Here is a 12,984-nt window from a genome sequence, read left to right as displayed (position 1 = left end):
CCACATGAGGTGCAAAGGTTTTGTCCCATCCCTGAATGCATCCATCAAGTGGCCATCTCCGGGTATGGCAGGACTGACTGAGCCAAGGGATTTGTGGCTATTAGCCCTGAGAAGCAACCAAGCCAGAGTATTCCCACCCACCCCTCATCACGGCATCCAGGCTATTGTCCTTCAGAGCAGCTCATGATGCTCGACTCCATGACTACCAGGGTTTCTAGGAAGCATTTTAATGCAACACTGGTTCCTAGTAGAATCATGCTTGTGATTGCCTAACACTGGAGTGTCCTGAAGGGAAAAAGTCACTTAACTTACCTCCTATCTGGATGAGGAAACAGTCAACTGGCATTAAAAAATATATTTGTAATGCCTCATCCTTCCCTGGGGCACTGCTCATTTCTCCCTAAGTGTTGCCTTAATTTACTGAAAGCAATTAGGGTCCTGCTGTTCAGACATTGTGCACTGCAGGTCCCAGTGCCAAGCAGAGCTGTCCAACTCTCGCCTCTCGCTGCAAAACCAGAGATGCTCTGCTTGTGCCAAGGGAGGCCCCAAGCTGCTCACACGGCCGAGCCCCAGCCCCGACTCCCACAGGCAGCTCCGACTCTCACAGGCTCACTGTGACCTCTGAGGAAAACGAGACTGAGCAACAGGTTCAAAATGTACAAAAAGTGGTGGCACCATCTACAGCACCCCACCTACTACCACTCCTTGCAGCCCTTCCCTTTCGCTTATTTCCATTGTCATGGATTTATCCCCTCGGGGTGCGGTGGAGCCTCTGTGTTCTGCAAAACCTGTGCAGGGGCTAAGCAGGGTGTGCATCATCTCCCCCCAGCAAACTGGGAGTGGGAGGCCCCACCCAGGAGTTCCTCAGGCTTTAACCCAGCAATCCCTCCGGACTTCAAGGGCATGAAGGGAGCTGCTTAGGAAATCTTGGCAATTAGTACAGCCACTCACAGACAGCCTTCCTTAAACCTCAAGGGGAAATTGAAACAACGAATAATGTTATCAAGCAGTCAGAAACTGAAAAACTTGGTTGGAGAGTGAATAGTATGGCTGGCTGGTTGGCTGCTCCCAGGGCAAAGAGTCTCCTGTGTGTGCCAAGCGCTGCGACTGGGCATGGGTCACTGTGGTGCAGCACACAGCCACAGGATGGAGTAACACAAGATCCAGGCTTCCCGGTCTTCCCTCAGGGCACCCCACGCTGGGGAGCTGCAGCTGGTCAGCCCTGCCCAGCCCTGGGAGCCATGGCTAACACTGCAAGAGTACAAGCCTCTGGCAGCCTAGGTCTGCATGGTGCCTCAAGGGGGAACCTCCTTTCTATTGCACAGCAGGATTTAATGGGACCTACTAAACACGGAGACAAAAGGTCAAACCAGTTTCCAGTTACAGATGGTGGTGATCATGAAATTGGCCCCTAGGTCACAGGAAATCCATCTGTCTGCCCAGATGGGATGGTCACCAACACTAGATTGAGTCACTAGAAGTTTTGTCTAGCTGAGTCTTGAAAATCTCCATGAGCAGGGACTCAGCTGCTTGTATAGGCAACTAACCTAGTGACATTTTTTCCCCTGATGGCCAGCTTGAAAGTCGTAAAAGACAGCCTGTGTCTGTTACCTTGTGTAGTACTGGCCATTTCTATGCTGCCTCTGGAACTCCTGTCCAAGGCTAATTGGGTCAGCCTGAGCCTTCCTTGTCTCCAACCAGCCCACATCCCTCAGCCTCTCCTCCTAGACCCATGCCATCTTGGAATCCTTGAGCCAGATCAGTTTCCTACACCCCTCTTGAATTTGGGGGTCCAGCACTGGATAAAACACTCCAGGCAGAACCATTGACTATGTTAGGACTCTGAGAGCACCACTGGGGCTGGCTGCCCCTGCCCAACCCACAGGGCTTCCCCCTCCTCCCTGCTCATGGCCCAGGAACCCATCTCAGACTTTACAAGCAAATAGCTGACTTTTTTTTTTGGTGCTAAATACCTGGAAAGAGACTTGCCTTAGAAAGGGTACTGAAACACACAGCCCAACAACCATCTGCCTAAAGCAAAAAGGTGTTACTTTACCTTTGTTCTGTCCTCCGGAAGGACAACATTAACAGGAATGTTGTCTTCTTCAATCCTTTCCATTAAAAAGTCACATGGTACAACACTCCACACTCTTGATTTTTAGGGACAAAGCCTTGGTTCTCCTGGGAAGGCTTTTACCACTGACCTGAGCTCACCCCAGATTTTTCTCCAAGATCAAGTGAGCCGCAGGCACCACACTACTTGCTGTAGGTAAGTGCCCATATTGTGCAACTTCCCTCTGCACCTCTCAGATCCCCAAAAGGAAGGTTTGCTGCCACTCTTCTGAAGAACAGCACCCCAAACACGTCAGGATTAGTACCCATTTATTCCTAATTTAATGTTTTTTTTCTGTGCCAGACAAGGTCAGAGCCACTCTTCTGGCATGTTGTGTCACAGGACCTCCTTCTTCGAAAACACCCCACTGCTTGCAAGATCGTGTAATTATGTGTGCATGTGGGACACTCTTGCAATGTGATCATTTAAGGTCTCTGAAGAGAGAGCAGAGAGCACTGAGTCAAATTCCTTGGAAATTTTGAATATACCAAACTCAGCAGAACAATCTACCAAACTTATTTATCGCATGTACTTCAAATAAGTATTACCTAGGCAAACATACCATCCTTCAAGTGATTTCAATAAATGCTGTGACTGAGATGCTGCACAAACTTTCAGTGACTCCTTGTCAATGACAACAGGGACATTTAAAAGTTTTTATGTATATTTCCTTATCTAATCAGTCAAATTATGGTTTATGGTTCAACTGAAACTGTAATTTCATTTGGCTTTGTTCCTTGTAAAGGTATATGAGACATTGTTTACCTTAGAATATAATACTCCTGGACCTTGTTTATACAACATTTTTCTGTTTTTCTGTTTCTGCTTCCCACCATTAATTCAAATATTTTTATTTGAATCTTCCTGAGTGTCATTGTGAGCCTTCCTGTTAACCATGCAGCACCTGCTTCTTCTACTCTTGAAAAGTATGACATGGTATGGCATGCCTGATGATGAACAAGATGCTGAAAAACAAAACATTGTGTTTGAGAATGAGAGGTAGGTGCAGGAAACACTCATTACAACCAGTCCTTGGGAGGTGAGAGAATCATAGAGTGGTTTGTGTTGAAAGAGACCTTAAAGATCATCTAGTTCCAAACACCTGGCCAGCATCAGGGACACCTTCCACTAGACCAGGCTGTTCAGATCTCCATCCAACCTGACCTTGAACAGTGCCAGGGATGGGGCATCCACAGCTTCTCTGGGCAACCTCTTCCAGTAGGATTTCTTTCATCTAACCTTAATTCCCTCTCTTTCAATTTGTCCCCATTACTGTCCTATCACTGTAGTTCCTGATCAAGAGTTCCTCTCTGGCTTCCCTGTAGGCCTCCTTCAGATACTGGAAGGTTGCTATGAGGTCTCCACGCAACCTTTTCTTCTCCAGGCTGAAGAGCCCCAACTTTCTCAGCCTGTCTTCCTGCAGCAGGTGCTCCAGTCTCCTTATCAAGTTTGTGGCCTCCTGGACTTGCTTCAACAGTTGCATGTTCCGCCTGTGTCAGGGGCACCAGAGTCGGATGCAGCACCACAGGTGGGGTCTCACGAGAGCAGAGCAGAAGGACAGAATCACCTCCCTCCACCTGCTGGCCACACTCCTTAAGATGCAGCCCAGGATTTGTTTGGCTTTCTGGGCTGCAAGCCCACACTGCTGGCTCATGCTGAGTTTCTGGTCAGCCACCACCCAAAAGTCCTTCACCACAAGTCTGCTGTCAGTCATGTCTCTGCCCAGCTTGTAGGTGTGCCTGGGATCAAATCCATGTCTCCAATTTAGAGACAAGGATGTGGTGCAGGACAGTGTCTAATGCTTTGCACAAGCCCAGGCAGACAATGTCCGTGGCTTTGTCCCTATCCACCAGTGCTGTAGATACAGCACTGTGTTTCTGTGAGATTTTGCGGGAATTTGACTGGAAACATGTGCCCAAGACTCTTCTCTAATACCACCACACCTCAACTGAGCAAAAACTTCACGCGTGCACACTGCTGTAGTTCCCACATAAAGGTAACCCACCTTCCACCCTGGTAAACCAAGGTCTTGGAGTTGGCCATGATCTTCAGCCACCTTACAAGGTCCGCCACATCTGAGCCACTGACTTGTCAAACACAGCTCATTTGTTAGTCTCACATTGCTTTATTGTGTGTGTGGTCTAAAATATCTAAAAATAAAAAAAATCAGCCACTGAGCTTTGGACACAGTTTTATTTTGGAAATTCCCTTCTGTGTTTTTTTTTTTTTTCTAATTATCTTCAGCCACATTTTGGATGATCCCATATGAATGGTTTATCAGAAGTACACTGCTTTGCCGCACAGTGATTACAGTTTTTCTTATAGCCACGGCCACATTGGCAGACATGGCCAAACTCTTGTGTACACAAGAGGGGTGGGTTTCCTCCATAAAATGAACCCTGCTTGGCAATCTTTCCTTATCATGGGAATTGGTGAAAAACTTACTTCTGTTCCCACCTTCAAGTATGTATGAGAGAATTTACAGCCCTTGTTTATATTCACCCACCTTAAAGGGAGCACCACAAAGTAAAGTGCTGCTCACACCTTCTGTACACATTCTGCTTCCAAAGAAACACCTCCTAAACCCTGACCTCCAACAACGACTGTAATAAAGAAATGTCAGTTTTGAGACAGTCCATGTTAAAATGCTTTCCAAATGGTTTATTAGGAAATGGGACAACAGCCAAATTAACCAGAATGCCTGGTCCTTCTACTGCTGTTTGCATGAAGGCAGCCATGGCTTACAGCTGGCTGAGGGTTAAAAACAAGGGCAAATAAACCAGGCTTCATTAATTTTCCATTATCTATGAAGATCTGAGGAGACCTGATGTACTTAGAAATGCATGGCTCTTGGCTGTCATATGCAGACCTATGAGGGATGCTGGGTCCCTGTGTCAGGTCCCAGCTTTCCAGGCAACTGGATGTGTCCCATCCTACCACTGCTGCCACTCAGAGAGCTCCCCAGATGCAAAGACCCGCGGTGGCAGGGAGGGAAGGCACTCAGAGCGCTCTCCCCCACCACATATGCAGCTCCCCTCTTTGACAGGAAGACTTGAGAGCACACTGAGGCTCTCAAGTCTTCCTGTCAAAGAAGGTTTTGCCACTCTTGGGACACGGCTGCCAGATGTGGTGAGCTAAAATGACAGTGAACAGAGTAAATGGCTCTTGGACTTTTCTGGGAGACAGAGACTCTTCTGATTCAAAGATGGCATAATCTGAACTCCAGTAGCATTTCCATCCACAAGTCTATTTTACACTTGACACAGCACAGATCTGCCAGGTTCAAATACAGATCTGACAGGTTCAGATCCAGATGCTCACAGAGTCGTGTCCTTAGGTTTTCTGCACATGCCACAACCGTGACTCACCTTCTGTCATTACAAGATGACAGAGACAACCTGGCAAGCCCAGAGCAAGCAAGCAATATCACCACCATGATGCATAGATTTATAGGTATGATTATATTTCTTAATTCCAACTGAAGAATTTCCAAGGAGTTAAAAAAAGAAGTGGGCAGGGGAATTAAGCCGATACCTTACAAATGATGATGTGTGACACATTCACCAAATTGACACCTGAACACAGAGTAATCACTGATGCAAAATTTAGCAGATACCAGTGATCTGGTTGATCACATCACATCAATGGGAATAAGCATCATCCAGAGGTGTAGGAAAAACATGGCTTGAGAAACTCCCTTTTACCAAACATTAAAGCAATTGTCAACTTGAGTTGGGATGAGGGATGTATTGAACACGGACACTCCAAGTGAAAGCAGGTTGCCTGTTGAACTGTCCCAAAATTAGTCTGACCTACACAAAGCAGGAATGGTGATCAAAACCCTATTCTGGGTAAGGGTTTAAAGGAAAGAGCAGCAACCTTATAGTGACTAACATGTCAGGAATGGGTAAGTGAAAATCTAGATGTCACATACAAATGGCAAGTTCAGAGGGGTATGTGACTGATAGAGGAAACTGAAGGAATTAATGAAAGTCTCCACAGCCTTACAGGCAGCAGTGGGCATTGAACCATTTCAAGAGACAGAGTCAGGAACAGCAGAGCAGAAATAACAGCTGCCTTCAGCATCTAATTTTGATTGCTCTTCTATTTTGGAATAGGTCCTTTCATGGAAAAATACTGCTGCACAAGCACCTTCCACAGACACCATGTTTACTTTCAGCATTCCCCTAACTGGGAAAGCTCCACAGCCACAGGGTGTGAAGAGGAGGAGTGGCTGATAAGCCTCTGGCCTAATTTTCACAATACTGACTCAGAGTTGACCAGCTCCCTCCGAGCTGTCACTGCCACCATAACACCACCAGGAAAAATGCGATTTTGCAAGTCAGCAGATGAGCAGTGAGCAGGGGTTAGCACCTCGGTGGCCGACATGTTCAGAGGCCAGTGGGGACTGGGGGTGCTGTCATGAGACAGGCTGGAGAGGGGCAGCATGGCACTGTGACCCCTGCAGCAGCTATCATTCCTTCTTCTCCGCTGGGACTGGCACCAGCTGGGGTGCAGCTGTGTGCAGCAGTATGAGCCCGCAGACCGTCACGGCGAGGCCGACCCACCACAGAGGTGTCCATGTCTCCCCAAAGAGCAATCTTCCCAGGATAGCCTGAAGGAAAAGAGAGACAAAAAGCTTTGCTGAGCCAAGCTGCCCCAAGGCCTCTTGTGCTGCCAGAGCTGTGAGGACTTCTGGGAGAGATGGCCCTGGAAAAAACCTGGTTGAGGAAATTCCTACTGGGATGACCAACAGGAATGGCTGCTGAAGATGATGCTGGAGATGACCAACTCCACCAGCAGCCTGGAAGCACAGCCATACTGTGGTTCCTAAGCAAGATTCGATAGATGCACATGTGCTTTGCTGCCTTCCCAGCACTTCTCAGGAGCCAAATTTCCCACTGACTGGGCATTTATTATGATTGTCGATTATTGGACACCATCATGAGCTGTCTGCCAGCTGGAGCACAGAAACAAGGTGGACTCTGTCAAAAGCAAAAAGCAAGTGGAAAAAACCTGTGGGTCAAAGACTTTCTTCTGTCACTAGAAGTGATGCATCTTCAGACCCAACTAGGGTGACTTTGGCTTGTCACAAGTGAGGTGCTGCAAAGGAAAAGCAAAATGAAGCAAAGCTCCCAGCTCCAGCTCCCACTGGCAATCAGAAAACTTTGGTAAACTGTGCTGCTGCTGCAAGGCATGCAGCAGCACCCTTTCTCCTGCACCACTCAGGGAAGTTCCATCACCTGTGCTGTGAACAGCTATCAGAGCAGCCGAGGCCTGACACAATCATTTCCCATCTGCCTGTAACTCTTCCATTGTGTCAGCGATGCTGGGTGCACTGGGAGATGAGTTACAACCAGTGTGGCCATTCCCACCTCGCTGTGCTCCTCAGGCTTCAGTGTCTGGGGAAGGAGTCTACTCACCGAAGAGATGAAGTTGGAGGCTGTCGTTGTCACAGAGGCAGCAGCTGAGGAGGAGGAGAGTCGTAACGCTTTTGTGAAGACTGTCCACATCACTGCATTGCACACAAACACCAGGCCAACACAGCTGAGACGAAGCAACACTGGCAGCTGCAGGACAAAATGGAAAACTCTGTGTATTTCACCTCCCACTTATTCAACCTCAATAATTCATGCACACTTTGGAGCCAAACCTAATGGTGTGGGCTTTTAAAACTGAATTATGGCTGGTATTACACAAAGATGAATACATTAAATCACAAAAGGAAATGGAAACAAGGAAACAGCTCCGGACAGACTGTGAGCTGGCCATGTCCTGCTGCAAGCCCAGCCTCACACTACAACCTGAGAAGTGTTAGGGTAGTGTGCAGCAGCTGCCATGCCAGAAGCCAACCTGCAGAAAGCTCTCCAGTTCATTAAGTGGTGCCACACACAACGCCCATAAATGCCCTTCACTTATCACTTGATGTGTGGAAAAGGGTCAAATTCAGTCTGACAAACACCACAGATGTACATGCTGGCACTGTGTGTGCTCCAGAACCCAGCTGTGAATGTGAGCCAAGATCTGGGCGGACCCAAAGCACTGGTCCTTACGAGCTCCCAGGACCTGGCCTGCCCTACTGCTGCAGTGAGGGTAGAGCAGGATCTCTGGGAGGAAAGAGTGAGCTGAGTGGCTTCATGCCTTTTTTTGCACAAGGAGTGGCTTTTGCCTTGTTACTCTCACTGGAGAGTAGGGAAGTTTATTGATGGGGTCTCTGCTCTAGCATTTAGTAGCAATAAAACCAATTTTGAATTCAAAGGCCTCAAGAAAGATCTCCCTCCTTAGACAACCTGACCAGATGTGTAACTGCCTCACTCTGAAAAAGGGGCACAGTTGCACCTAAAAAGCCAGCACCATTCACAGTGCCCCCCATCCCTTTCTAGTCTAAGCAGCTGAGGCCATCTCCCCAGCTCATGGGTACCATGTAGTTGATGTGAAGACACCAAGGGAGATCACAGGCAGGCAGATCACAACTCTCACAGTGACAAGTGAAAGCAAAGCTTTGTCTACACCCGTAGCAATCACCACTTCATAGCCTGCCACCTTTCAGTCCATGGTGGGATCCATCTTGAGGCAGAGAGAAATGCAAGTTTGAGGCCACCAACAAGTACAGCTCAGAGGTGGCACCTGCCCTGTGGGAATGGCTGTAGTGTCCTCCTGCCAGCTGCCCAAATCAACAGTGTCCACCATCTGTGCTCTGCTCCCACTCAGAAGAAGAAATTACTAATTATAAGCAGTGGGGGAGCCCACAGTTTTCTGAATCAAGTGATATGGCAAGTACAAAGTTAAAAGGAAAACAATGCAAAGAAAATCCATGCTAGATGGCTGATCCAAGCTCTCAGAGGCTAATCCCACTCCAGTGAGGGATGGTGCAGGTGTGTAGCCTCATTTCGCCCCACTTGTGGCAAAGGTCGCCAACTTTTGTAACTAATCAGGACAACAGTAAAGATTCAGAATGATTCCTCCAGTAAATCACTTTGTTTTCCCACTGGCACCCTGGCAAACCCTGTGTGGATGGATAAGAGGGACAAACATGTCCAGCTACTACTGCTCCTCTGAGGAAGAAAACTTCTGCTGTGTTAGGGCTCACCACAGGATGGGGTTTCCCTCCCAGTTTCACTGCCTGTACGACCTGGCAGTTTGACTTTCCTCAGGGAGTTACGTACATCCACACAACCTCTAGTGAGTAAGCAGACTTGGGAGTGGGGATTAGAGGGGAAAACAATTCTCTGTGTTTCACCTAACTCCAGTGTATTTCTGGAGCAGAAATATGCTGCCGAGGTTAAAAAAAAGCCTTAAGAAATCTTGTTATTGCCTTCAACCATCAGCCCAAGGGTGTGGAGGGATGGAGCCCAGGCTCTTCTCCAAGGTCCATCAGGATATGAGAAGAGGCATCAAGTGAAGTATGGAACAAATGAAATTCATTATGAGGAAAAGCAAAGGTGATCAAGCACTGGAACGGAGGTCAAGGGCTCTCTGACCTTCTAAGTATTTAAAACTTAACTGGAGAAGATAATGTGTAAGCAAAGGTTGGACTAAAGAGATCTTGCCAGACTTGAGCTAGTCTGAGACTACTGGTGGTGAAGCAAAGCTGGCTTCCACCATCACAGTAACTATGTCACCTTCAAAAGTGACCCAGAACCCATGGCTTCTTCTGATCACCTAATGCAGAGCCAGGGAAATCAGCTGCAGGTGGCACATGCCCAGAAGGAAAGTTTATCAGAGAAAGGTGAAGTTTCTCTGTGCCCAGGGCAGCAGAGTGGTCATCACAACGGTACGCAGACAGAGAGACAGAAACACCCCCACGTGTTCCCCACAAGGAAGGAGGGAGATAAATTCCTCCCCTGCTAAGGACTCAGCTGAGCCACCCCAATGAGTCAAGGATTACTGTTCTGATTGCTTTTCTAAGCAAAGATTAATTTCAGTGTACATTTCAGATAATCCAGAATCACTTCTGAAGTGGCAGAAGTAATTTTAGATGAAGATTGGCAGGGGAGCGGAGAAAGCAAAGAAAAACTTTTGTTCAAGTGCAATGACCCTTCCTGGTCACACTGCTCTCAGGCTGGGCCACCACAGCACATCCTTGTGGCCAGGAAATCCATCCCTGTGGTGCTGTGGAGTATCCTGCTACCCTGCATCATCAGCTCTTAGAAGTGTTAATACACTTTTTGCTGCCGTGTTCCACAATGCACAAATGATGGCTGCAATCCCATTTATTTTGGGATTTCTGTAGCTCTTCCTCCAACACAAAACCCCTTGAATCTCTGTCACCTCATGGCTGCTCTGCAGAAATGCCTTTGCCACATGCATGCACTGAAATACTTTATCCATCTACAGTCCCATGCAATTTAAACTGCTAGGAAGATTATGGCATTTACATAAAACTTGGCTAGTTTTACAGCTAAGCTGATTAATTTAATTAATAATTGTCACCTGGAGTGGACCTGAAAACCAAAACAAACCAATCTGCCCATAAAAAAGAAACAGTCACAGAAACACAGCATGGCAGAGGTTGGAAAGGATCTCTGGAATTCATCTGCTCCAACCTCATCACTCCAGCAGATTGCCCAGGTCCATGTCTGGACAGTACAAGAGTATCTCCAAGGATGGAGACTCTACCACATCCCTGGGCACCCTGGGTCAGTGTCTGGTCACCCCCACAGTTTCTGATGTTCAGAGGGAACTGCCCATTTCATGCCCTTTGCCTCTGGTCTTGTTACTAGGCACCACTGGAATGAGCTTGGCTTCATCCTTTGCGCGCCCTCCCTGCAGGTACTTCTACACATTGAAAAGATCCCTCTGAACCTTCTCTTCTCCAGGAGGAACAGTCCCAGCTCTTTCAGCCTCTCCTCACCAAAAAGATGCTCTGATCCCTTCATCATCTTTATGGGCCTTTGCTGGATTCTCCAGTAGCTCCATCTCTTTTTTTGCAGTGGAGAGCTCAGAACTCAACCCCAAACTGCAGGTGTAGCCTCACTGGGGCTGAGTAGAGGGGAGGGATAATCTCTCTTGAACTTCTGGCAACACTTCACATCAACGACAGAATACTTTGTCATAGCACATTAAAAAAAAAAGAAGTACCAACCTCCCCCACCCCTGCCCCCCCATAAAAATGGGCAATATTTTTATAAATTTCAACAGAGAAAAATACTCCAACAAAATGCTGTCAGCATTTTCAGTAATTCCATGCTCTGCCATTCTCTCAGTACAGAGCAAAATTTGGGTTTTTTTTGGGCAGAGTGAAAAGTATCAGGAGGTTCTTTTTTTCCATTTCTCCTTTCTGAGATCTCAGAAGCGATCAACAGGATTGGCAGGTACTGAGTTTTTGCCTTTTTAACTCTCTCTAAAAATCACACAGGTCAACTTCCTTTTTTTTTTTTTTTTTTTTCCCTCCCCTTGAGCGAGGCTGGATTTGTTTCAGATCTAGCTTCCCTTTGTGAGTTCCCTTTTGTACATTTGCCATGTGAGTAACAACCTATGCCTAAATGAGTCTCCCCAAAGTGCTTTTAGGACACATGTACTCTGCCTTCCCGCTCCCCACTCACACACAACCTGGTGCCCATCTCCCCCTCTGCCGTGGCTGTGCCAGAGGTCAAGGTTACTCCTGGAGGTAAGGACACCACCCCTGCGGTGAAGGGCCAGCAGTCCCATGTAACCGCAAGCACACGGAGGTTTGTGAAACACGACCGAGATAAAGATCATCACCGATGATGAACACCCAAAGAGAAGCAGAGAGGAAATCAAGGGCTCCACCTCTCTGCTCTGCTTAGGGCCGAGCAAAGGCAGAATAAGAGAGAAGGGCGCTACTATGAGCAAAACAGTGGGCTGAGAAGCATTTGATGCTCAGTCATACTAACATCCTGCTTTAAAGTAACACTGACGTGGAAGGACTGGATATGGGCTCCCAGAGCTGGGCTTGGTTCGGGGCATTCCCGTACCACGCTCGCTCTCCTCACACGCCCGGCAGCCCCGCCGCGCTGCCCGCGCTGCTGACGTCGGCACGGCGCATTACTCAGCCCCGCCAGGCCGGGCTCCCCCAGGGCTGAGTCACGGCTCCGCCCTCCGACACCGCCCCCCTTTCCCTGCAAATCCAGGGCAGCCCCTGGGAGAGCCGGAGGAAGGATCAGCGCGTTCCTTCCCCTTCACGGCCGAGTGGCGCCTGCGTGGCGGCCGTACGGCAGCTCGGGGCGCCCAGCACCGCCCGCTCCTTCCTTACCGGGCCGCCGGCCGCCTCCCCGCCCGAGCCCAGCGCCAGCTTCGCCGCGGCAGCCGCCGCCGCCCCCAGGCCTCCCGCGGCCACCGCCGCCGCCGCCCCGGCCCCCGCCCGCATGGCCCGGCCCGGCCCGGCCCCGCGCAGCGCCAGCACCGCCCAGCACGGGCGGGCCCCGGCCGGGAGCGGGCGGGCTGGGGGGGAAGGGCATGTGGGCTGTGTTCGCTTGTGTACAAAGGATTTAGGGAAATAAAGGCTTTATGGAAACAAACAGAGAAGCACGGGGCCGCACGACAACGCCGCTCCTGCTGTGGCCACGTACAACACAGAAAAAGGCCTCTGCCGACATGAAGGCAGTTCAGAAAGAGGCAGGAAAGAAACACTTGTAAACCTAGAACATGGCAGTCGCAAATAAAAGCACCCTTGCTTAACCCCTCTGTGCTGCTCCTCATCCGTGCTAGTTCTGACCTCTAGTCACACGCCAACACGTCTGCCCTTTAAGGTCAGCTTTTTATTTCTCTGCATCAGATCTCAAGCGGAAACAAATCTACAGCTTAAAATAGGTAAGGTGGTGGAAATTCTTCTTTCCCTCAGCCAAATAATGTAGTAAATCATTAGGTATATTCTACCCTTGACCAGACACATCTTTCCTCTTTATACC

The 12,984-nt window shown here is 48.7% G+C and overlaps 1 protein-coding gene across 1 annotated transcript; it reads right to left on the bottom strand.

The window, feature by feature from the left end:
• Positions 1–4,287: 4,287 nt before the first annotated feature.
• On the bottom strand, positions 4,288–12,443 carry TMEM42 (transmembrane protein 42). Its single transcript, XM_059848178.1, has 3 exons — positions 12,330–12,443; positions 7,537–7,683; positions 4,288–6,728 (listed from the first exon to the last, which is right to left on the bottom strand). Exons 1-3 carry the CDS (start codon positions 12,441–12,443, stop codon positions 6,588–6,590), a joined length of 402 nt encoding a protein of 133 aa, XP_059704161.1. The 3' UTR covers positions 4,288–6,587.
• Between the last annotated feature and the right edge of the window lie 541 nt (positions 12,444–12,984).

The sequence above is a fragment of the Haemorhous mexicanus genome, chromosome 1 (assembly GCF_027477595.1).
Source record: "Haemorhous mexicanus isolate bHaeMex1 chromosome 1, bHaeMex1.pri, whole genome shotgun sequence".
Taxonomy (NCBI): Eukaryota; Metazoa; Chordata; class Aves; order Passeriformes; family Fringillidae; genus Haemorhous; species Haemorhous mexicanus.
This window is presented reverse-complemented; position numbering and strand designations above follow the sequence as displayed.